Source organism: Clinocottus analis, unplaced genomic scaffold (assembly GCF_023055335.1).
Source record: "Clinocottus analis isolate CAN_PGR_092001 unplaced genomic scaffold, fCliAna1.0.p SCAF_17, whole genome shotgun sequence".
Classification (NCBI taxonomy): domain Eukaryota; kingdom Metazoa; phylum Chordata; class Actinopteri; order Perciformes; family Cottidae; genus Clinocottus; species Clinocottus analis.
Genome location: NW_027175898.1, coordinates 3,914,887 through 3,940,706, shown reverse-complemented (window position 1 = coordinate 3,940,706; position 25,820 = coordinate 3,914,887). Strand labels below are relative to the sequence as shown.

At 49.0% G+C, this 25,820-nt stretch overlaps 1 protein-coding gene across 1 annotated transcript in view; it reads right to left on the bottom strand.

The window, feature by feature from the left end:
* Positions 1-25,578, bottom strand: part of runx3 (RUNX family transcription factor 3) — a 28,815-nt gene extending 3,237 nt beyond the window's left edge. Inside the window, exons 1-5 of the mRNA XM_068580914.1 lie at positions 24,735-25,578; positions 23,761-23,917; positions 22,268-22,372; positions 9,389-9,535; positions 3,255-3,329 (exon numbers count right to left, since the gene is read on the bottom strand). Of these exons, the coding sequence (XP_068437015.1) occupies positions 3,255-3,329; positions 9,389-9,535; positions 22,268-22,372; positions 23,761-23,917; positions 24,735-24,989 (739 nt within the window). The 5' untranslated portion in view covers positions 24,990-25,578. The remainder of the gene's footprint in view (positions 1-3,254; positions 3,330-9,388; positions 9,536-22,267; positions 22,373-23,760; positions 23,918-24,734) is intronic.
* Between the last annotated feature and the right edge of the window lie 242 nt (positions 25,579-25,820).

Here is a 25,820-nt window from a genome sequence, read left to right as displayed (position 1 = left end):
TCTTTTCCCTATGTCTGGAGAACTGGGTCCATTTTCAGCTGCAAAAAAAAACAGTTTCTTTGCAATTTCCATGGCCCATGCTATACTCTTTTTTTTTGTTTTTTTTGCTGCAACAACACACTTCTGCAGTTGAATTTCCTCTTCTTTTTTGGGATGAGGGAGTTCGGTGGTGGTGGGGGGGCTGTTTCTTTTTCCAGAGTCTACCCGGCACCGGAGTCGGGCTCCATATCTGATTTCACGCGAGGAAAATCCGAGCCTTCAGCTGCTGTTGATTCGGGTGAAGTGGAGTCGGCCCACTAATTCCTACCGGACTCCCTCCCTCTCTATCTTTTTTTTCTCTCCCTCTCTCTCTCTCCATCTCTTCATTTCTCCCTCTCTCTCTCTCTGCTAAATTTAGGCTTCAGGTTGAAGCCGGGGAGGGGGATGTGTGGACTCGATGGCTCTGGCTGCGTGCGGGCGCACCCCGCTCATGATCTCCATTTAATTGGAGCCGGTGGAAACGTGTTGGCTAAACTGCGGTGAGGATCGACTCCTGTGTTCTGTCAGGGGAAACTGGACTGGACACTTATCACAACACCTTAATGGGCTTGTGCAGTATCAAGCAGCTGGCTCTGCGCCAGCAGGGGCCCCGCTACCACCTTCAAGCTCTCTCCAGTACAGTAGCTCCCTCTGGAGGGCAGGGACGAACAAACTCTTTTGTAATTGAGAAGCAGAGTTTCGCAATCTGCTTTTCCTCTTCCTTAACCATGTTGCATACCTTACCGCGTCCCCACCCTCCCCCACCCAGTGTAAGTACAGGCCTCGCTGTTATGGCTGTGGTAACGGTGGCGTGTCTTTGGCAGAGAGGGTCTTCCTAACCGAGCCTGGTAGTAGCTGCCGGTAACCTCCGCGGCCCAAAACCACACATGATCTCCATTAGGCTCATCTGAAACGTGTTGGCTAAATTGCAGGGACAGGAGAAGGGATGGACCCCAGAGGGCGAGCTGGCACGGTCTGCTGTCTGTGATGTTCCCAGTCTACGTAGCGGGTAGCTGGGAATCGGGGCTTTTATGGAGAACACAGTGTTCCAGCGGTCCCTTTCCCTTCGCACAGCGCCACGCACTTATTTTAATTCTGCAACACCGAGGGTGGAGTCGTCCTCCTCCTCTCTGCTCAGCTCAAGAAGTCCACTAGTCCACAGTCAAGCGTGTAACCCAGATACGACCGGAGGTTTTGCCTCGTTTGCGTATGGGAGAAACTGATTTTGTTTGTTAACATAAGGGCAAGTTTGAGGCGGTCATGTCCGTGTGCGTCATAGTGCGTGGAGTTATATGTGTGTGTGTGTGTGTGTGTGTGTGTGTGTGAGCGTGCGTCCGCATGTGTGGTGGACCTGGCGATGGGGAGATGCAAATACAGGCGCTCACCTGTGAAATGTTTACTCAGGTTTAATGCAAACTGTGACGGCCGGCGCCCAGGGAATGGTGTCTCAGGCAAATAAGTGGAGGGAAACGAGAGAGGCCCCCGTCCAGCTACGCTCGCGGTGCACTGAGATGTTTTCATCCGCCCGCGATTGCCGAAGGAGCACGGGGGGGTAGCTCCTCTCCCAACCGGAGAGCTTCTCTTTGACATACCGACCGGTTTGGGAGGTTTCGAACGCCGCATGCCGAGAGGATGAGCAATTATTGTTGATAACAGGGTGCCGATGAGAAGCAACTCAATAGCCCCGTAGAGATGAAGAGGAGCCAAATAATAGGAGACACAAATGAACACAAATGATCTCCAGGTGTTTATCTAGGCGCCGAGGCTTTGGGGCCGGCGCATCATGTCGAATGCAAATGTTAATCACCTCTGTACTGTGGCACCATGGTCAACAGCGCCAAAGCCTCGTCCATGTTGGGCTCTTTTATCGTGCGAGCACAGAGGGTTTTGCATGTCGCCGACTTGTGACATGCAGTACAAGCGGGTAAAGGAGGTTTGTGATTACAAAAAAGAAACCTGAGATTTTCCTAATGCGTCGACAAACAAGGTGGCATGATTCATATTTTTGTTTGTCACGTAAATGATTCTCTATGAGAGATATGATACTTCCCCGTGAAGCCGCTGGCGCGATGTGTGTTTTGCTGACCTCGCCCGTGTGTACTGTTATTGTAAGGACAAAGGCATTTGAATACAAGTAGCATGAACATTTATTACGCTGTCTTGCATCTGGACCACGTTTTCTTTATGCCCCGGACACGTGCGCTTACTATCCATCGCGGGCGATCACATTTTTTCACGCCGTCGAGAGTTTCTTGCTCCGCAGTGAAACTCTTGGTAGAAAATGCCTCGCGCAAGCAGTAACACATGTAAATATGTACTTCCCATGTCTCGGTACTCTGCTTCGGGCGTTGTGTTATTCTTTTTGCTGAACGGCAGAAAAGAGCTCATTGGGCTCATTGAGCCAAAATCCCAACGTTTTTTTTTATTTTTTATCCTTCATACTTTCTGTGTGTGCCTGAATGTGTGTCCTCGGCGCAGTGTGAGCCGATGACTCAGCACTAGTCTAGTGCGGTGTGGTGGTTTCCAGGTAGAGGACAGATAGGAGACGGAGGGGGCTGCCGGACAGCAATGATCCAAATCGCCAAGAAACAAATGAAAGAAAGAGGGAGTGCGAGAGAAAGAAGAAGGCAGGGTGGCGGCGCTGTAGGAATGTAGTGGGGTGTAGTGGTAGTGCCCTACAGCCAAACGAAATACACTCCACAATTGTCACACCGAATGGCACACCCTGTATTGTGCCAGTCCCTCTCTTCTCTTGAGCGTTCTTGAGTTTTAATTTGAAAGGCTGACAGAACGTCTGATTGGAGAAAAATCAGTTTGACAGTCTTCGGTTAGTTCTTCAAGTGTACCTTTTGAAAAAGGTGTGAACACGTTGGCAGTCCACGGAGCCTCAATTATCTGCTCTGTGTTTTTCAAGCCTGTTTGCTCACACTTGGTAATTAAGGTCATTGCTTGAGATGAGCTCACTCCTCCATGCTGCTCTTTGATTGGGCCACGCACGATGATTACGCCTCAGCAACTAAGGACCGCCCGTCAAAACAACTTTCTCACCGACGCACACAAGAAAGAAAAGATCCTCAGGTCACATTGGATTTGCCGTAAAATGGGGACAGCTGAGCTTTACTCGAGGAAAAAAGGTCAAAGAAAAGGCTGAGGAAGAGTTGCCGAAAAGCAGAGGTACACAGACGTCCTGTGGCACAGTACAACAGTCAGGAAGAAAGGGCATTGCAGTGTCTCACCTGGCCATGGTCTCAGGTCCTCTTCCACCTTGCATGTCTTCAGAGCGGGGGTGTCCATTTGCTCCTGCCACAGGGCTGGTGTAACACACAATATGAACAATAGGTGAGCACTAGGATCTGCTTATTAAGGATAAGTCAGTGGAGTTTGTGCAGGAATGCAAAATCTTTCTCGTGCAACTCAGAGAGAATGTGCGGGCCGTACTGTACACGTGAACAGGGTGAGGAAGTCACTGCCTGCACCATCGAAACCTCGAGCACCATCCAAAAACATCTCCCCGTGACAGACTTGTCAAAACTGTCTTGACATCTGTCGGCTGGGAGATGTGTCTTCCTGTCACAGGTTGGCCTCTGCTGACTGAGCAGCGAGGATTGGGAAAGAGGAGGGGCGGTTTTTTTTGTTCTCGTTTTTTTTCTCACCAGAGTGGGACCAGGGGCCTGGAAAAAAAACATGCTTGATGAGTGCATGGGAGATATTTTTGGGTCTTTCAGGCGAGACACCGGAGGGGCCCGCGGAGACCTGTGAAGCGCAGGACACTCGCTGGCCTGTCCAGCCGGGCTGTCAGGAAGCGAAGCGGGGTCGCGGACCCGCTGGCCCAACGCGTGGGACCCTGCTTCACACTCCACGGCCACACCGCAGGAGGGCCGACACAAACGGGGCGCTGTTTGCTCTCAGGTCTGAGACGCTGCAGTTGTTACGCGGCTACCAGCACGCAGTCTCAGTCTGCAGGCCTGTGCACACTGTTCCTTACTGTGGCAACGCTTCTTTTCCCCAAACGCGGACCAGTGTTGAAGACAAAAAGCTGCACATTATATATAATATGCAATATATATTTTTTAAACCGGTGGCGCTCTGCCTTTTTTAACGGCCGCAGCAGTCAGCCATGTGGTATCACTGTGACTCTATGTGCCCTTTGCTGTTGAGATACCGCAATATAGTAAACTCCTAACCTCCTGTAGTGGCAATTAGGGCGGAGAAGGATGCCAGAAGCAGAGAAGTGGGAGGGAGGGGTGTAGCGCTGGGCTGTTCACCTATAGCCGCACTGGGCTCCGCATGTGTAAGATCTGTGCTTCCCCTGGAGCTCCTCCACTTCCTCTGCAAAGACCCAAATCAGCACTCAGTCACCGAGAGGTCCCGCACTATACCTCACAATGGCAAATTCTTACACATAAATGGCCTTATTCAGAAAGGCTTGCAAGCAGCTGGTGCGATTCGCTCAAGAAAATAAACATTCCCTTCAAATATTTTGATTGGCCAGCAGACAACGTCAATACCAGAGGCACAGATTACCCCTGTTAATAAGAGGGCCCCCCCCCCCCTCCCTCCTCCCCTTCGTGGGCGGGGCCAAGGAGTGGGCCGGCGCAGGGGTGACTGCGTCACTAATAAGCAGCTCTAGGGTGGTGCCAGCCGTAGTTTTTTTTTTTTTTTTTTGAGGGGGGAGGAGGACACAAATAAACACATGCACTGCTTTTGAAGTGCATGTGTAGATGAAAGGGCCGGCTGAGAGGATATTTGAGCCAAAATGGCGTCCGTCCTCGTGACTCCGGATCCAGCAACGCCTCTGAGACATGTAAAGCGCTTGCCGTAATGAAGCGTGTCATTGAGACACAGTGAATGCCGGTCCTTGTGCTGGCTTCCTGTTTCGCTTAGGCCTTAGGCGTCGCAACGGGGAGAGAATGTGAGAGAGCAGGCAGGACAGAAAGAAAGACGCCAGCGAGGGAAGGAGGGAGAAAGGGAGCGTGTTAGAGAGGGGAGGAACACGGCCTTGGCTCAGCTATGTGGGACATTTGATATGTCTTTTGAGCCCTCACTTATAACGTGAGCAAAAACAAACACATGGGGCTGAAAAATCCTATGTTCTCTTTGAGAGCTCGTCGTCCTCCCGCCCTTCCCCTCTCCACAGACTCAATAGAGACTGTTCATGGCACACATGTAGTTTCTGTAATTGCTGAAATGTAAAACTCAGCCGGACTCTGATGTGAAATTATAACTTACACAAACAGTTGGGTCTGGTAAAAAGCAACTTGCTCTCACTTCTTGTTTTCTTTCTTTCTTTCTTTTTCCGCCAAGGAGGTGGCTTCAAAAGATTTTTTTTTTGGGGGGGGGGGGTTTGAAGAACAAAAACATTTTCAGTTTGAATTATTCATCTCAGGGTCGCAAAAAGAGAGTAACCACAAGTGAAGCTTTCAGGCACCATAACAAATAAACTCTGCAGCAGCCATTGACATATTATGTAAATAGTGGAGAGCAGAAGTAAAAGTGTCTAAAGGACCGGTCCAGGTTCCTGCTCCTTTTGGTTGTATTGGCCTCAGAGGGCCAGCTTCCTGCTTGGGTTTGGCAGAAATCAGCATGAAACCCAACTGGCGTGACGGCTCTACTCTAAAGTCCACACCACAGCTACCTGACGGTGCTAATTTCCTGTCTCGCGCTTGCTTCTAATTGGCTGATCATGTCATTCTGGATGTGTGAATTAGTGTGAGCCTCTCAGGCCGCGGCGGTAGCAGAGTGCCGCCTCCGACCTTGGAGGGGGGGCCGGCCGGCTTGTTTATGTGGTGTAAACAGTGTGGTCGCTGTGGACGGGGCGGGAGGGGCACGGCCGCGTCGGGCTGGTCCTCCAGCAAACAGGACTTTCTCAAGTGGAGTCCAGTCCAGGGGCCACGGCCCGAACACGCTGGACTACAGGGCCACAGCGCAGCTGCGGCAGATGTGTGCCAGTGGTCCAGGAGGAAGCGGCACATTACATTTGTGGAAGTGTCATCGATAGAAAAGGTTTGCCTCTTTGAGGTAGGACTTGCAGGATAAATGTATTATTTCTGCAAGATTCTGCAGTTTTTATATGAACTATCAGCACACGGGTCACACATTCAAACAGACAGGCGCGCGCACTTTTGGGCCCTCATCAAAGCATCGAGCACTTGACTTGATGGCAGAACGCTATGCTAGTATCCGGTACTCATCTTCAGAGAGGAACACACAGGTGTTGGAACAAATAACATGTTAAATGATACTACCTCAAAAGTGCCAGGACTTTTTTTTTTTTATTTTTCTATTCGGATGATTAAATTGATACTTTATCTCCCCCCTTCGCCTCCCCTCCCCACCCCTGTCTCCCCGTTAAAAGCCATTTAAGTTAAAAGAGCCGCTTTCGTCTGGGCTGTCTGTTAGAGCCTGTGCCAGGGGCTTGTTGAGTTTTGTCTGCGTTTAAAACGGAACGAGGTAAAACTGGAATCCGTCCTCCGCTTTGAAGAAAATCAAATTTTTCTATCATCGGTTGGCTTTCCTCGAGCGTGGAAAAGAACCGTGTATGATAAACGCAATGTCACAGTCAGGAGTTAAAGGACAAACTCCACTCTGCATGAGAGCAGAGACACAAAAAAACCTGCCCACCCACAAACACATAGTATACACATGTACCTCGCTTGAGGTTTTGAACCCAGAATAACAATTTAGTACTTGATTGTCATAGTGTCAGATTTGCTTCACTGCACTAGTGGAAACACGCGTTGTTAACCACACACACACACACACACACACACACACACACACACACACACACAGGCTCCCTCCACCCCTCGCTGAGAATCATTCCACATGTCTAGCAGGCCTACCTGTGGCCACAGGAGAACAAAAACAAGCAGCGAGTGCAGCGTCTGCCAGCGTGCAGGATTCCTGTCACTGCATGCACTGTAATGAGCTCTTAATTACCCCGTCTGTCTGGGGCACTAGCGGAGAACTTGCAACACTAGCGTACATTTGTGTGTGTGTGTGTGTGTGTGTGTGTGTGTGTGTGTGTGTTGTGTGGGTGTGTTTTGTATTTTCAATGTGCCTATGGTGCAATGGAGATTTACGAATCCAGGGTAGCATTGAGCAGATGTCTGGAGACGTGTCTTGTTGACAAGAAAACTGAGACGGTGTTTCATTGCTCAGACAACAATATGAAGCAAGGAGGCTTTAGGAGGAGATGACACTGTCTTATTTCTTTTTTTTGTTGCCGTCTTCAAAAAGGAGAAACGCATTTCTCCAGCCCCCGGATAATGGAAAACATCTTTTGTAACAGCGAGGAGGGAATCCGTGTAATTATAAGGTGCTGATGGGCCGTCTATCGCCCGGCAATTCCCAAACAAACAAGCCCCCGGATTTAAAGTATCTGCAAAATACAACAGCGTCTGGCCGGGCAGCCAAAAGCAGAGACGTGTGTGCCGTTGATATGTAAACACCTCGCTGTGTCTCTGAATGGGACTCATTACAACAAGTCTATTTATGTTTGAGCTTCGCTTGTAATACGGTGGTGTTGTTGTCCGCGCCTGATTCCTACACGTACGGCGACGGCGTTCGACAGACGCCCGCTCTCCTGCCCGCCGCTCAGACACTCCAGCGGATAGACGAGGTGGGAGGGAGAAGGGCCCTCTGCTCTGTTATTTAATTATTTTACCGCTCCTGCCCTGCGGTATGCCGTCATGATGGTAATACCACAGATTAAAGGTGTGTGGTTTTTACAGCCCTTCCCCTCGTCTGCCTCACACACTTCTCGGCGGCGGCCTCCAGTCGCTGGCAGCTGTAGCGTCAAGCTCAAGGCCTTTAGTGTCTCTGACAGCTCCAACTCATGTTAAAGTATTGTGTCTGCTCACGGTGTACGTACTGTACGTGTGTGTGCGCGCGCGCGTGTGCGTGTGTGTGTGTGTGTGTTGCACCACTGCAGCCCTTTGAAGCCTGTGACGCTTTAATTCTCGCCTTAATCCCGTGCGAGGCAGACGAGAGCAGAGCAAAGAGCTCCTCTTCGTCTGCTGTCTGGACCAAGTCTGTACACCTCTCCCCATGCCCCCACCCTCGCACTCAAGTCAGCCTTCAGAAACTTAAATCTCCCAGTATAAGCCTAGCTGCAGGGGGCTTTTCGTTGGCAGACAACCCACAGAGCTCACGCCAAACTCAAACCCATCAGAACATTATCATCACAGTGGCTGTATTGTGTTGACGCTCCGCAGTGTTTATTTTCCGCGCGAGCCAGTCGGCGGGGTTTCTAAAATGGCTGAAATGTTCCCTCCCCGGGAGGCAGCGCGAGGGAACAAACATCCATATCAACGGTCAGTAAGGACATGGGGGGGGGGAGAGCGAGCAGGGCGAGAGACCCCGTGTTCTCGGCAGTCAGCGGTGAGATACTGGCTCATACTGGTGACTCAGCGCTGGCTAAGCTGAGCACAAGGCCAAACACTGGTGAACGGCTGCGATACACACTGATAGAGGTCCGCCCACACACGGCCCAGAGGTCCCAAACAAGGCCCCCCCCCGTACGCAGCAACATGCCGATACAAAGGTAATGAGGTTCATTAGCTAGCATGAGAACTAGAGAGTGGGTGGGAGAGGAGGGCACACTGTGTGTCTGTGTGTGTGTACCAGTAGAGGTATGTTTGTGTGTGTGTTTAGTCTGCATCCTGTTAAAGAGGCTCCGACATATGACGGAGAGTGAACACTCATCCTCACTCCAAGCATCGCCCACGCAGCCGCTCACACACACACACACACACACACTAGGATGAAACAACCTCCCCTCCATCGCACCACCTCAGTCTGAGTCTCTCCCCCCCCCCCCCCCCCCTCCACACACACACACATTTGACCAGTCTGAGAGTGACGTGATTGCCAAGGTAGCGGGCGGCTGTTAAATTCCTGAGGCTGTAGCGCCCGGTGTGCGGAGGCCAGCTACGGCACCCAGGCCAAGCTCGATTGGCAGCACCCGCCATGCCACCTGGCCACAGACTCAACCCTGCACGCTGTGGGGCCCGGACCTACCAACGCAGGGCATCCGGGGACAAAAACTGACACGAGCTTCCCATCGGACGGCCAACACACATAACAGCCCCCGGATATGTGGCGCAGAACTCAAAGGCCTAGCGTGGCGGAAACACTCACGAAGCGCTCTTGGCTGAGTTTACCGCTGGGTGACTTGCACACGTTGTACTGTGTTGATGTTTAGCAGATTTGTGTCATGGATTACTTACCCTCCGGCCAAATGAAACCAAATTTGTTTGTTTTGTTGAAGGAGCGATTTACGTCGACGTAATGGCGGCTAATGCGAGCGGATTTTACAGTGTAGCGGGCATGTCGACTGGTTGTGGTTGTAAGTATCAGTGGTCCTCACCTTGTGTGGTGCTTAGGTGGGTTTGGTGGATGGGGCGGGGGTTATTGTTCACCGGGCCTATCCGCATAGACCGCTGGTAGCGCTCGATCTCTGACAGCCTGTCCGAGAACTGCATCTTCTGGGGGTCTTCTATCTTCACCCTGTGCCCTGAAACAGCGACATGAGGAGGACGGGTAAGAGAGAAATCAAGGACTTGCCAATTCACCACCGACACAACCAGGGAGATGGCACAAGATGGCACTGTATATTTCCAGCGTTTTTACAAAAATAGCAAAAGCAATAACAAGAGTCCTGTTGGAAAACTTTTCCCTCTTCCAAATTTCTTGATGAAGCTTTGCAGTTTCTAATGTCCAGGCTGGCCCAAACAAAGGCCATCTTTTCCTGTCTAATCTGTAATCAGTGTAAAATCAACTTTGACTGTGAATACTATTAATATCCTCCACTGTAATTCACTAACACTCACACAGGATGAAATTATACTGTACACGGGAGGGGAAGAGACACTGTCACCATGTTTTCAGCTTGCAAACACAAAAATATTATTAGACTGTTAGCAGACCTTGACATACATCGACTAGACACTAAGTGTTACCCAAACTGCACCTGCTGCCGCGTCATCCACAGATAACGATAGCATAAGTGGTTGAAAATAATTGTTGGAGGAATGCTGTTTTCCCGGAGCCAAAAGCAAAAAGAAATGATAAACTACGAGTCATGACACTAGACACCTCTACGAACTGCTGAAGCTGAGTGATCTTTATCTTGGCACCCTGCTTTAAAAAAAAACAAAAGAGATCTGGCCCCAATAACCACCCCTCTCTCTCACACACCCACACACACACACACACACACACACACACACACACACACACATTCAGTTCTGACTGACACAGCACTTAGTCAGAAGGAACCACCCAGACGAGGCTACCAGGCCATATAGTCATCAGTCTTAAACATAACGGCTAAAGAAAGAGAAAGAAAGCTTTTGTAGGTGTGAGAGTTTGTGTGGGAGCTCATTTGTGTGTGTGCATGTGTGTGTGTGTGTGTGTGTGTGTGTGTGTGTGTGTGTGTGCAGGATGTGAGAATAAGTGAGGCATATCTGCTGCATCTCTTTTTATCCAGACCACGAAAAACTAACCAACACACTTAGCGCCCTTACCACTTTGATGTCCCGTTCAGGGAGATGGTAAGAAGAAGAAGAAGAAAAAAACTGTACATGCCTTTTATATAGACACACATACACATGATGTACATGTGAGCACACGTTAAATGTCAGACGTGAGTCCGGATGAGGGCTATGCCTCTAATGGGAGGAAGAGATTTTAATGTAACTATCAATGCACCAAAACTGTGTGTGACCAGCATGTATACATTCTGTGGTTTTCTCCCTGGCATCTCTACAGAGTAGCCTAATGTGAAGTAATGGCTGGATTTGAATATTTTATCACTATATAAAGGGGGCAAGGCAGACGGACCAATATGGATTTTGCCCGTCCTTTCTCTCCACTGACCCATGGGCAATATATCTTCCCTCGGAGGCTGACCCATGGGTAAAGTTTCCTCTCGTTTACCGCTCTGTCCATTTGTTTGTGCCCACCACCTCCCCTCCGTCCTCTCTTTACGAACTGTAAAGAAATATCCCGCATTGACAGCCCCCAACACACACACACACACACACACACACACACACACAAAGGGTACGCGGCCGGTGCATTGATGCACAGACACAATGTCTGGTAGCCACTGTATACAACACCCCTCCTGTCCACAGCCAAAATACAGCACAGAATAGTCCTACTTTCTTATATATATATATATATATATATATATATATATATATATATATATATATATATATATATATATATATATATATATATATATATACGTGTGTCTGTGTGTGTGTGTGTCTGAGCGAGCGGAGACGGCAACGCTGTTGCTGCTCTCCAGTTGTTTGTTTTCCAGAGCATTAAGGACGTTGGACGCCAAAAGAAAGGATGTGTGTGTGTGTGTGTGTGTGTGTGTCTGTGTGAATCCACCCACTGGCCAGCCAGTTTGCTCCGTGCCGTTACTCAGAAACATGGGTGGACACACGCCGACACAAACTCTGTAATATCTTTTTTATTCACGTTCACATGTGGCCAGTCTGCCTTCTCAATAAACACTGATGGAAGGAATGAAGGCCTGCGTTCTCACTCTCTCTCTCTCGCTCTCTCTCTCTCTTTCACACACACACACACACACACACACACACACACACACACACAGGCTCCATCACCCACATAGACACTGTGGCTACTGTCTGCTCCAGGCCAGAGCAGGGGCGGCCGGGGGAAGCAGCCCTCCAAATATAGCCCCTATATGTGTCCTTGTGTAGTTATTAAGAGATTTACACCACCTCAAAAGGCTGAGGTCAGGGAAACGATACATCCCACTGCTCTCTGGTCGGAAAAAAAGGACAGACATCAGGGGAAAAAAACGATAATTGGTCAGTTTTTCTGCGGCCAGTGGTGGTCCAAGATGAATCGTCTGGCTCTTTAGGGATAAAAGTGATCATTCAGCTGCCCACAAACACACACGTGCACACACTCGGGCCTATAGCTGGGATGGCGTGGCAGCGTTCCAGTTGGCAGAGACGCACGGCGTTCGGCGACACACTGTTTGGAGCTTCCAGTAGGGGGTTTAGTGGGCTGTGAATCTTTCTGGAGGAGCGGATGCCTGGGGCTCATTAACCCCGGGGGCCCGCAGTCGCTGTTAACACCACTAATCAACTGGGAGGTGGCTTGAAACTTTCTTTTCCCCCTCCACGCTGCTTTCCCCTTCTGCCTTTGTCTCTTGGATACTTATCAAAAGGAGGGCAGCCCACTCATGCATACTTGCTCTCATCTTTAGGACACTTTGTAGCTGCCGTAGAGATCGCGATAAGGCCGCGTATGTCCCTCTACTTTATGTGCTTTCCATGTCAGGCAAGTTTAGATTAGATTTAGTTGAGAGGCTCGCTATGATTATATCTCGACTGGAAGAAAAAGTAACTATTTAGTCATTATTTGTTTCTTTTTATGACCGTTTAGTCTCAATTTCATCTGGATTTTGAGTTAACGGGAGTTCTTGTGAAGTACACCTATGCTGTGTGTGATTTAAAGGGATATTAAACTTTTGGCCTCTTTATTTGTCTCCTGCACATTGTCGGCGTTATTCACTCTCGAAAAGTGTTTTTTTTTCACTATCTAAATCACTTCAAACTCTGCAAGACATGGGCAAAGACGCTCAACCTGTGAAATCTTGTGTTAATGCGCTCTCTTTGGCCGGTTGACCCGGCCTGTAGCCACAGTGTGTCCGCTCCGACCGCCAACATTTGACTTCTACGCTGCCGGTCCGGGGGCCAGAGAGGTGCCGGCGCTCCACACCGGCCCCATTTCAGAGGGGTTTCTGTGGTGGGATGAATATTTAATGTGTCAGGGTGCACTTAGGAGAGAATGCCTTTGTTTTTCTCTCTATGATATCATAACCACAAGATAGAGCTGGGAGATGGGGGCCAATGCACACATGAGGCCTAAACAGCAGCGCTCATTAAGCACCCGGAGCCGAAATGGATGCTAAAGGTTGTAGATTTACTAGCCTACTCTCAGAGTAGCGGTCGCATCATCTGAAAGCATTATGGAAGTCTATGAAGAACAAATAAAATGCTTGATATAAAATGTCTGGTATTAACGATGTACTGAAAGCCGAGGGCTGTGTTTTGAAGAAATGGGTGTGCCATTCTCAGCCCTGCTTTGTTTTGTGTGTATGTGTGTGTGTGTATGTGTGTGTGTTTTATTTCCTGATAGTGTATTATCTTTGCTGCAGAATAACTTGACATGTTACTCTGCTCGACTGCTCCCGGTGCTTTGTAGTACATGCATACGTGCAAGTGCGAGCGATGTGAAAAGTGTGAACACCGTTTTTCATGACATTGCACCCGCTGCCCCGAGAGCCGACCACACGAACAGCACAACTCCACTGAGTCTTGCACAGCCTTCCCCTCCACAAAAGCCCGTATCAGCTCAGCACAGAGACAGTGTTTGCTCAGTGAGGTGACAGCCAGGCCTTCAGCGCCGACGCCACAGCTGAATGATCACCCAACACGACCTGCCCCCCCGCCCCCCCCACACACACACACACACACACACACACACACATACACACACTTTTTATTTTCCTCCGCTTCTCCTCTCTTTCTCTCTGTCTGCCTCTGTCTCCATTGAAAGAAAGAAACATATGTTCCCGTCCAAAGGGAGACACATTAAACACAAGCTCTTTTTAGTAAATGGCTGGGTGCTTTTTCAGGGGCAAAGTGAAACTCTATCCAGACAGCAAAGGGCAATACGTGCTTTGGCCCCGGCCCAAGCCTGCACGGAATATATTTGAAGTGTAAATATTTGTATTCAACGTATAAATGGACTCGATAGGCCCCCAATAACAGACTAGAATTGATCTGGAGTGCATGTATATCACTTAACACGGAAAAGTATGTCTGGACTGTAAAGTCTATGTAAGTATGCTATAGGATTACACATCAAAAATCTCTGGGCAGCGTAAGAATAATGTGTGAGTCCAATATGAAGGCCGACTGAAACGGCTGCCGTCTGTGGGTTTTAAAATGTTTAAATATTGTCGCGTCGGTGATTCAAACCAATCGTACCACAACTTCAAATGCGTCTCTCTTTCCTCTTGACAGTGAAGTAAAAAAAATTAAAAAAAAGGGAACACAAGAGCAGCTCGCTTATCTGACTCTGGAATCCTCGCAGTGCGATGTGGGGCGACAGTTGAACATGTGTCGCAGCGAGGCCTACTTGCCTGCGAGCAGACTTCCGTTTGCCTTCAACAGACGCCGGGTACGTTTCAACATCTGTTGAGCAAAGACCAGCACACCTGTCTTCCTCTTCCTCCTCGCTAGCAGACCTGAACCCCCAACGTTCTCGTCCCCACCCTGCTTCTTTCCGCCACCCTCACACTTCCCTTATCTGTCGCCCTGTTACTGGCACCGTGGAGCAGCTCTGCGGCATCTCTGCAGCAGGGCGTTCTTTTGCCACCGTGTTAGCCAAGGCCACCAATCACACCGCCGGGTATTTACAGTGGGACGAATCAAAGTTCTTGTTTTGAGGCTGACCCTGAAGGATGTGGGTTTCACCCTTGGCTGATGATTGTGGCTGTCTCGTCTGGGCCTAAATGAGTTGGTGCTAGCCACACGCAGACATTACACTACTTTACGCTCATTTACATAACACACTCGTAACACTGTGAGTATGAATGCATTACGTTTTAACGGCTGTGTCATTATCAGGGATTGAATGCAAATGAACTACGATCAGTTGCCGTCTGTGATGATCACGCCAACGCCGAATACACTGCCAAGTGAGGGTTTTTTGGAAATATTATTTCTGGTTGGATCGTCTAGTCCCCCAGGCAGATGTGTCAGCATCTCTCTGGGGACATCAGCAGTGTGAAAATCCCCCTCGCAGGTCTAAAAAACAAGCTGCTCACAGCGGAAGTTGCTACATGAGACTGTTTGAGCAAAGAGCGCAGCCTTCCTTTTCTGATAAGAGGATAAAGCTCTTTGCATGTGTCTGTTTGTGTGTGTGTGTGTGTGTGGAACAGAAGCAATGCCACACAAGGACAGCCCCACAGCAAGGCAGGCTGAGACAGGCAAAGAGGATGAAGGGGTGCCAACAGAAGGCCCCCTGCACCCGGATTCTCTGACAATACAGCAAGGCCCGTAGCACATTGAGAGCAATCATCCCTCTTTTGTCCCTCCATTCCACACGTGTGTGTGCGTGCGTGCATGTGTGTGTGTGTGTGCCTGCGTGCGTAACTGTCTTCTACTCGGTAGTTGAGGCGTGTTGGGGTTGATACGGCTGTTTTTCAGACGTTTTTTGGCTGCTTGCCTGCAGACTTGATAGATTCCCCCAGTGCTGCTACTTCTGCTGCTCTGGCCTCGTCGAGCACAGGAGGCCTGTGTGACAGCTCACGTTAAAGCAATAAGCTGCCTTTAAATGTTGTTGGGTTTTTAAAAAAATCTGTAATGGCGACTGGGGCTGTTGTGTGTTGGTGGCTGGGTACATAGTTGTGCGTATGTATATGTGCTAGTCAGGTTGTTCTAAGCAGGCCGGGGAAAGGTGGGGGCCTCGCAAGGCTGTGGGAAAGGAAAGCAAGCTGCCGTTGTCACGTACATCAATGCAGCGCCAGCAGATGTGTCAAACGGCAGCGTTCACACCTTTGTGCGTGCTACCTCAGACACAATGATGTGCATTTGCCCCTGAACACGCACACGGTTACGCGGAATGAGAATTGATATTTAAGGTGGTTCAAAGCAAATGTGTGAAATGTGTGAATCTTCCAGCGGGTAAGCATGCACATGCTTGACTTTCAGTACTTTCTCTCAGGTTACCATCATGTTAGTGGAGGTCTCAAAGATTGACCTGCTTTGTTTCTGTGATGTTTCCAAGGCTTCCCTCTGTGTTTACACGGAGGATCACAACCTCCTCCGCTCCTGGAAGCAAAAGAAAGATCGTGCTACACCTATTATTTGCTCGCTGTTCCTAACCATTAAGGCCTGTAGAAATAAATATCCCAAACCGCAGGGTGGTGGTACACAGCGTCTTTTCCAGTAACCAGCAGGTGCCTTCTTCCCACAAACCTCCTCCACCCCCGCCCCCCCTACTGCCCCGACACAGAAACCGGTTTATTGTCATAATGCAGCGGTGGAGAAAATATTCCTCCCCTCACGGGCCATTTATTTTTCTAAATGCAAAACGGAACTTTTGTTGAATTGCGGCTGAAAGGTCGTAATGGCTCCCTCCCGTGTGGGTCAGTGTAAATAAGGAAGAGTGAGCGCACACAGAGTGGGCATTTTACTTCCCTTCATAGGTAGGTAAACAGGAAAGACGCTTGGCTGGTGAGTTTGGAGGGGAGTGGGTGGAGATGGCGACGTTGACCGAGCTGGTCAGCGATTCTGAGAAAATGTCTTCTGCTTGCATCATCGAGGGTGAACTCGAGCACTGTCTGGCTTCTGCAAATCATTCGGTGTGGTTCCTTGTACGCGCTGCTCTTCTATACGGCGTCGGCAAACACAGGGTGGACATTTTTGCCTGAGTGGAAAAAAGAAAGGGCATTTCGCCCCGAGACTATTGTGTGTGTGTGTGTGTGGGTGTGGGTGTGTGTGTGTGTGTGTGTGTGTGTGTGTAATCAACTGGCCCGAGGAGGGGACGCCGCGCTGCTATAAGTTTTCAGACAATGTTCTTCTTTTTTTAGCAGACAACTTGTGAGAGCAAACAAACGCAGCGAGGGGACAAGAGGAGAAAAGTGGCAGTAATAGACTAATGGGTGTATTTGTTTTGTTGATATCTCAGTTTAGCTTTGGTATTTAGACTAATTAGCTCTGCTTTCACAGGAAAGCCAGAGTACAAAAGCCTAAGTAGGATTACCAACAGCTGTGTGTGCATGTGTGTGTGTGTGTGTGGGTGTGTGTGTGTGTGTGTGGGTGCATGCGTGTGTGTGCAGCCCTCAAAGGGAGTTGGTCTCAGAGCTTCTCGATGTGGTTAAGGTGGCAACAGTGGTCAAAGAGCTTTCATCTCAGTCCTTTATTTATCCTCCCACAACCAAATTTGATTATATTACAGATGCTTTCATGTCTGTTGAATCACGCTTTAATGACTCTGACTCGAACATAAAGAGACAGAAAGACGCCTCACAAAATAATTGACGGCAGAGTGGAGTTTGGTCGTCTCCGTGACGTGGACGACTTGCACGGCTCCCAGAGGAGTCTGTTCTCATCCGCCGCCCGTCAGACCTCAGAACGAGGCGACGTTCCTCCCTCAAATCAGTCCTATTTAATACGCGCCGAACGCATTCCAGCGGATTTATCAGTTGGTCAATGTTTGCTGTGCTTCTAATCACTGAGGCGAAGTAGTGCGTCTGCAGTGACCCCAGGAAGCAGCAGCGTCGGCGTCCTCGAGTCACTGCAGACCAGAGTGTCATTTCTGGGAAGACATAAAATCTGGTCTATCTATCTTTTCTATCTTTTCCCCTAAATCATAAATTAGTTGGTCATGAGTTTGGTTGTTGAGTGTGTGTGTGTGTGTGTGTGTGTGTGTGTGTGTGTGTGTGTGTGTGTGTGACTGGGCATGCGTAGGCCACTATGTCTCCAGGTAATACATCTGGGAGTTACGGCGAGCAGTTAGCGGTCAGGAAAGCACCCGGCGTCAGACGTGTTCCCCCTCCCCTGGCACTGATACACCTGTAGGCCTTTCTTTCAAAGACGCCCGTCTCCATTTTCAAACATCAAAGTTGCCTTTTGAGAGGGCAATTCGCACCGAGGGCGAGCCTTTCATGTGATTTGTGGAGCGCGGGCGTGGCCCGTGGGAGGGTTGGAGAGGTGGGGGGGACGGGTGGGGGAGGAAATTTAAAGAGATCGACGCACCTGGCAGGTGTATGAGCCGAGCACGCGCGCACGCAAATGCATACGCGTCGACACGCACGCAGCCTTTTTGTTTACTCTACCGAGAGACTGCAATATCACAGGGAAAATAACACAGCAAATGTCATTGTTTGTCTATTTGCATACTTTGTACAGTCTGTGTGCCAAATGCAAATAGAATCAACCCGCCAACTCCAACATATGCAACCCCGCCGCTCCGACTCCCCCTCCTCCCCCTCCTCCCCCCTCCGCCGCCGCCCCACGCCTGCCATTCTCCTCCAGGAGCTCTGTGAACACACCCAGCCGAGTAAATAGAGGCAACAAAACACGACAGCACTTGATTTGGGTGGATGTGTGGGCTCGTGGGTGGGGAGGTGTGTGAGCTCTCCCTGAATGTATGCAGGTATTGCATGTACATGGCATAATTGGGTTAGCGGTTAGGGTGTATTCATGTGTGTCACATTCAAGGCTCATCAGACAAATTGCAGCTCGGGGCTCAAAACAGAGGCTTTCACATCCTCAACGTCCGGCCAGAAACACATTTCATTATTGTTCCTTTCACCTGGCCGACCGGTTGAAAACGATGTTGATTTTCAGATAAATGATAATTACCAGAATCATTTTTGGACTTTTTCTCATTGCCTGTTCAAATCCGGCAGTAAAATTCAGCGTCACACACAGAAGCTCAAGATCTGAGTGTTGATTTTCACACACTGATAGCAGCTTTGACCCTTTTGAATATCTATTTCTACCCCAATTTTCCCCCAAATTTCGAGGTTGACACATCTGTGAATGATATCTGCACATCTATATTTGTGAAGGCCTTTTTTTCTGACACATACTTGAGTACTGATTATTTACACACACACACACACACACACACACACACACACACACACACACACACACACACACACACACACACACACACACACACACACACACACACACACTGTGTTAACTATATTTGAACATCATCTCACAAGCTGAAAATATGTCCGACTCCATTTTTTGATCTCTCTGGCCCAGCCTGACCTGCAGTGAGTTCATCTTTTCTTCCTGGGGACTGATTCAGTTCAGGTCGAGAGATACGGAAATACAAACAGCCCCCCCCCCCCCCCCCTCCTCCCTGTGGGTAAATAGGCAGCGGCTGATGTCATATGTAAGCAATGAGGGAGTGAGACGAGCACCAAAAATATAGTTGTGTGATTAATTGGTGAGGCACAGGGAGGGTCTTGACACTTAAGTCATCTGCTTTCCTTTTTCTGTCTTTTTAGCGCTTTCTTTCTCTTTCTCTCTCCTCCTCCTCCTCCTCTCACCCTCTCTCTCTCTCTCTCTCTCTCTTTCTCGTTTGTGTCAGAGTCGGAGGGAGCGTTTTCCGTTGCAACAGTTGGGCTTTCAGTTAGGCCCGAGCAGAAGTTTGATAATACATTATGACAGATACATTGGGGGAGGGGAGGGGAGGCGGGGTTTATGGTGACGAATGCCGGATGTGTGATGAGGAAATCAGCAGCAAGGGAGACAAAAATACTTAGCTGAACATTTAGCCTACTTTCTGTTGAGGAACAGAATGCTGTCTGTGTATGTTCATATACATATATATATATATATATATATATATATATATATATATATATATATATATATATATATATATATATATATATATGAAGTGTATGTGTATGTGTGTGTATGTGTGAGTCTATCGTACGGCTCAAGTTTTTTTCCGAGGTCATGCTGTCCTTTGTTGCTTTGCCCCTGGCGAGCCGCCGCCGCCACCGCCGCAGTCCTGTCCGTCAGGTTCTCCTGACTGGTTCAGTAAACATTAATAAAACCTCCTCCCGCTGTGCCAACTCCAGCCGCGGCTCGGCTGGCAGCCATGCAAATGCAGGCCCTACACAAACAGCCCGTAAGGCCCGAGCCCCGCCGGCCCGCCGACAGGTGAGCGCAGCGTGGCCAAGTCTGGCCTCAGGCTGTCTGCACTCCACCAAACGATGGAGCGGAGTCGCACAGGCGACATGGCGCGGCACCGGTGGCGATTAAAGCAGCGGTCGAGTGCGCAACCGTCTCTTGAGGATGTGATTTGTGATGAAAAAATGCTGGTAGTTTGATGTGTTTAGCAAAAGTGTCTCCAACAGTCAATATAACGTGATGCCTTGTGGTTAGAGAAGAATCTGATTAATGTGTTGGCCCGAACAACGTCTGAATGGCAGTGTGTGTTCCTGCGTTTCGCCACATGTGCCCGGGATATGACTGATATTTGACTCTTAGAATGTCTCCTTGTTTAAATAAGAGAGGTCCTTTCTCTCATCTCGCCATTGATTTCTATTTTGAGGCTACAAGTCCTGGAACTGGCCTTAAAGCTCATCTCCGCCTCAGACCTGACAGCCCGTTAAAAACCAATGTAATGAGTAAAATAAATACACTTATTCTATTAGCCGGGATCAGCTGTTTTCACTGCAGAGTAACTAGATGTATTATTCATATTTCAGATAAGCTTCTGCTTATTTCAGCCGTCCTAACATTTGCACAAATCAAACGCACTTTGGTTCCGGGTGGGGGTCGGATAGAAGCGGCTTTCCCTCCATATTGAAGTCATATTCTGATGCTTTTTAAAAAAAAAAATGTTACACATAAATCAGCCTTTGCAGAAGTTTATTTTCTGCCATCCCACGAATTCTCTCAGCACCGTGCAGCAGAGTTTAATGGAGGCCTAAATTCCTCCAGCCCTATATTAAACAGTGTCACTTTATAGCACCCAGCCGGTGTAAAAGTAGCACGGCCACGCTGACGCCTCAGCTGGAGCTGCAACATGTTGACAGACAGACGGGAGACAACCTTGATGTACACAGATATTTCAAGCTGAGGCGCTCGCGGATGCACATGAGAATGCATTTATGCACAGACACACATTCAGCTCTTTTTTCCTTTTGACAAAAGACGATCAAATTGAAACCATCCACACGCACACGCACACACACACACACACACGTACAGTGTTTATTATTATCCCCTCCTCCCGCAGTCACTGTTCTCTTTAATGCTTCTGCAAATAGCGTCCAGCCTGTTGGGGAGGGGGGATGGAGGGTGTTAAGGGGGGGGTCAGGCAATGGGTCGATGCCCCTCTTTCCGTGCCCCTTGGCTCCCTCTCTGCCAGCCATAACCCCCCCCCCCCTCCCTCTCATGTGGCACTTGCCTCCACTCTCTCTTCCCCTTGCTGTGGTCTGTTTTGACTGGGCTGAATCCACCCTGCCCCGAATATTCTCTTCTGCAGACGCGAGCACAGCCCCCCCCCCCCCCCCTCCTCCAGCCACCCGCCCGCTCAGAGACCTCTAAAACCCCTGCACCCGAGAACCATTATAAACCCCATCCCTCCATCATGAAACCCTACCCACCTCGTCTATCCGGCCTTGAGCATGCACACGGCCCCCGCCTCACACCAGCCGCATTAAACCACACGAGAACGGAGCTGCGGCTGAGCGGTGGCGCTAACAGCTTTAGCACGCCAGAGGAAGGACGGGGACGGGGGCGGTGGGGGGGCTCCCTCCCAGGCCTGACAGTGGACGGAGACCGCCCTGAGGGACCTCAACGAGCCACGTATGGGGTCGGTCAGGTAGCTCGACCTCCTTTGACCAGCACTGGGGAAGGTAAAGGGGCGAGGAGGAGGAGGAGGAGGAGGAGGAGAAGGGGGGGGGCTGTGCTGAACCACCTGCGGCTTTGAGACTCACTCAGCTCCTCTTAGTGGTCTTGGGTTATGCCTTAATATGCTTTACAGTTTCCTCTGACTGGGCCCGTCCCTGTGACACACACACACACACACACACACACACACACACACACACACACTCACAAACCTGCACTACCATACTTGCGAGGACAATGCACTGCCCTATATTCATTCTCTGGAGGCTTAACCATAACCGCTACATGCCTAACCCCAGTCTTATTTCCAATCTTAACCCCAAAACCAAGTCTTAACCCCAAAATATATCTAGTAGAAACCCAATTTTGGCACTTGATCGTGTGAACAGATTTTTTTTTTAATACCTCCTTTGGTGTCATGAATGCAAAACACACACACTCTCTCTCTCTCACACACACACACACACACGCAGTCAGACACGATCACAGTGTTGGATTTTTTCATGCCCCATCTGCATATGACTCATGCAGTTCTTTTACCCCCCCACCACCCCCTCCCCTCCACCCTCCTTACACACGCACACGCTTTCAGGACCAGGAATAGATGCATCTAACTGGGTGGCTCCGCAAAATTCTCATCACACCACAATGCGTTTTTAGTAAGAACAATAGTAGCGTTGGTGCGTGCGTGTGTGTGTGTGTGTGTGTGTGTGTGTGTGTGTGTGTGTGTGTGTGTGTGTGTGTGTGTGTGTGTGTGTGTGTGCGTGCGTGCGTGTACTCACTGCGCGGTTCTCGGGGTCCATCCACGGTGACTTTGATGGCGCGGTGGTAAGTGGCCACTTGTGGCGGGCCGGTGAACACGGTGATGGTCAGAGTGAAGCTCTTCCCTGCAGCACAGAGACACGGACATGAGCTTTACGCACGACGTGTCGTGTCACGTACACAAAAAAGAAAGAAAGAAAGAAGGAAGCCCTTTCGAATTGCCTGCACACTATTTGTTTTGTCTCTTACTCGCAACAATACCTCGCTTGTTCAACCTCAAAATCATCACCGGCTTTTTGTCCCGCTAAAGCCTTTGAATTAAGGAGAGAGAAAAAAAAGGAGGAGAAAAAAAAACAGAAGAGGCAGGGACCACCTCTACTGATCCCCGGGAATGATTTCGATTATTGAAACAATGCGTTTCAGATGGTCCAAAAGGTTTTTTTTTAATATAGTTTATTGTTCGACGCGGAGCATCAAGAGGGCCGCGTCATGCAGCGGGTCCGGTGCTCGAGAGAGAGGCAGCTATTGTTTAAAAAGAGAGAGACTGCGTGGGAGGAAAGAACAGAGAGAAGAATCCTCCAGTGTAGAGGTTCTTTACATAATATAGAAGTAGAGGCTACTTCTTCTTTTTTGTTTTTGTTTTAGTTGGACACTCATTTCCTATTCATCAAACCACATTTATTTAAATATTAAAATGAAGTATAAACTGCGAGAAGAAGCTTCCGATTTCAGGCTTTAAAAAATATATATACAATAATCATTTAAATTGCATGACATGTAGTTGTTTGTGTCTGACGTTATTTGAGGTTTTGATATGGTCAATCAAACCCACAAACATGTTGCTCAACGGGCCGATGCGTTGACCACAACAGTCCATCCTGTAAGCAGGCCTGCTGATGTGTGATTTCCTTTTGAATAAGCACACAGTGATAAATATCGCGCTTTGTATGCGTTTGGGTTGTGGGAGGTTATTGTGTTTGCTTTTTATGCATTTCTTGGCACCACGTGGATAACCATTTATATTTCCCTGGATTAAGGAAATTACAGTCACATCGCAACTGTTCACCGTGACACAGGCCAGATGTTTCGGATGCACCCATCGACGTGAGTTGGCAGTGAGGGCACTCGTACTGGAACCTAAATGATTCCAGATCCGCACTTTCAAGATTTTTTTTTTCTTTTTCTAAAGGCCAGCAGAGATCACAGAGATACTTTAAACGCCATATTTAAATTAAAAAATAAGCGTTCCCAATGTCGGTGCAACATATCTGGTGTCACATGCAGACGTTTCATATTTTTTTCTTCACATTTATTCAGAAATAATAACATGCTGTCAGTTGTCAGTCGTTCTCCACTTAGACCCAGACATATGATCCGTTACACTATTATAAGCGCGTTTCCAAATGTTAAGGCGAATGGCATTACAATCAGTTAGCCCCGTTTAATTCTGTGTGTGTGTGTGTGTGTGTGTGCGCGCGCGCGTGTGTGTGTGTGTGTGTGTGTGTCTGCTCACCTCGTCCGCTCCTGCCCACAAAGCGCAGGTCGTTGAAGCGGGCCACCTGGTTCTTCATCACGGCGGAGGCGTTCCTCAGCTCGGCCGAGTAGTTCTCGTCGTTCCCGGCCATCACGGTGACCAGAGTCCCGTCGGGGACGTCACCCAGAGCCACGACCTGCTCAGGAGACAGGGCCGGTCACTCTAGGTCACCAAACCGACGCACACTAACACTAACACACACACACACACACACACACACACACACACACACACACACACACACACACACACACACACACACACACACGCTGCGCGCGTAAAACCGCATCTGACTCCTATAATATTAAGCAGGAAATTACTCACAATTTCACAAGTATATGTCAGCAGTACAACATTACATACACAACATAGCTGTTTAAAAAAAATAGCTTAACACCCTGCAATGTAGATACATTACATTTAAAAATAGATTATAACATATTCTTCATTATATACTGTAATATTGTTATTTGTTTTCTTCTGGATCTCATTTTATTAAATTATTTAGATAATTCAAGGTGCAATATTTACACTCGGCACACGACAGAGAAAACTCAAAACAGAAATATTTAATAATAATAAAATGGAGTTCCTGTCTATTTGCTCAGTGGTCTTGTAATTCCAGACCTCTCATCTGTAATAATTTCTCGTCATATTAAGGAAATTATTACTCTGGCTGGAGTCGTTTGAAGCCAATGTCAGTAATAGTTAACCCATACCGTTTAATAATGTAATATCCCACTCAAATAAAAACTAAAACAGAAACCGAAGAGCACAACGTCCAGAGCGCGCGATTTAAGAAATAATAGTTTCCTCAATTAAAAGTATCTGGCTGGTCTTAAATCATTTAAGGCTGTTTTTTCCCCCCGTGCTCTCTCCACATTAAGAAACCCACAGCGTGCGTCATCCGAATAAAAATATAATGAAGTAAAATTAGAAGCCATGTGTCTTGCCTTGAACGCCACGGGGAGCGTCTTGTTGCACCTCCAGTGAGACGGGAGGACGGAGCAGAGGAAGTTGGGGCTGTCGGTCCGGACCAGCTCTCCGGCGTGGTCCGCCAGGACGTCCACCACGTTCCTGCTGTCGGACCGTGACCTGAGGGGCCCCGGGGTGGCCATGGCCCCGTTGCCGTCTCCGAGCTTACAGGGGAAGGACGTGGAGGGCGGCGTGAACCGTCTGGTGGTGGGCGGCTCTACGGGAATATGCATCACAACAGTTTGGGTCAGTGCCACCTGACCGGGTCGTGTCTTTGAGAGTGTAGTTGTTCAGTTCTGTTGGAGCTCTCGTCCTCCAGACGCTGGTGGTCTCAGGAGTCCACCGCGTGAGCGCAGAGGATGGAGGCTGAGTGCAGGGAGCGTAACAGAAACAACACACGCTGATGACTGAGCGCTAGATCATCTGCACAGGATGTGACAGCCCGAGGAACACCAGGGTTGCTCTGTTTGGCACAAACTTCATCAAACAAAAGTGTCTCTCAGTGCCGAGCTTGTGTTATAGCGGCGCTCTTATCCGTCGCACACTTGATGGATAGTCGAGATATCAACACCGCCAACTACCTGGGCTCTTACTTTGAAATCTCAAAAGGAGTCAGTGGAATTTTTACATAAATTATTGCCGATCAGTCGCAATCTGTCGGCAGTAATCGGGTAATCCAGCCGCGGGGCAGAAAGTTCGACAATCCAGTTGACTGGCTTTGATAATGAATCGACTGAACAGCCCAACTTTGCCAGACGCCTCTTCGGATCTCACCACAGAGTCCTCTGGAAACCAAAAAAAAAAGTCAAACTAAGCGTTTCAAGCCCGGATATCTACAGCCCAACTGCTGCAGCACATCAGTGTCCTTTCCTGGCGCAAAAGTTTTTGCAACTTTATCCTCGTTGGATCTCTCCCTCCCCGCAAAAGCCGACGTCACTCTGTTACAAGAAGGAGATGTCCCGTCGCTCCAGCAGAATGTCCCTGAAAGTTATCCTTCAGCAGGGTGTGTGCGTGTGTGCGTGTGTGTGTGTGTGCGGGGCGCAAAGCAGGAGCCGCGAGGCTGG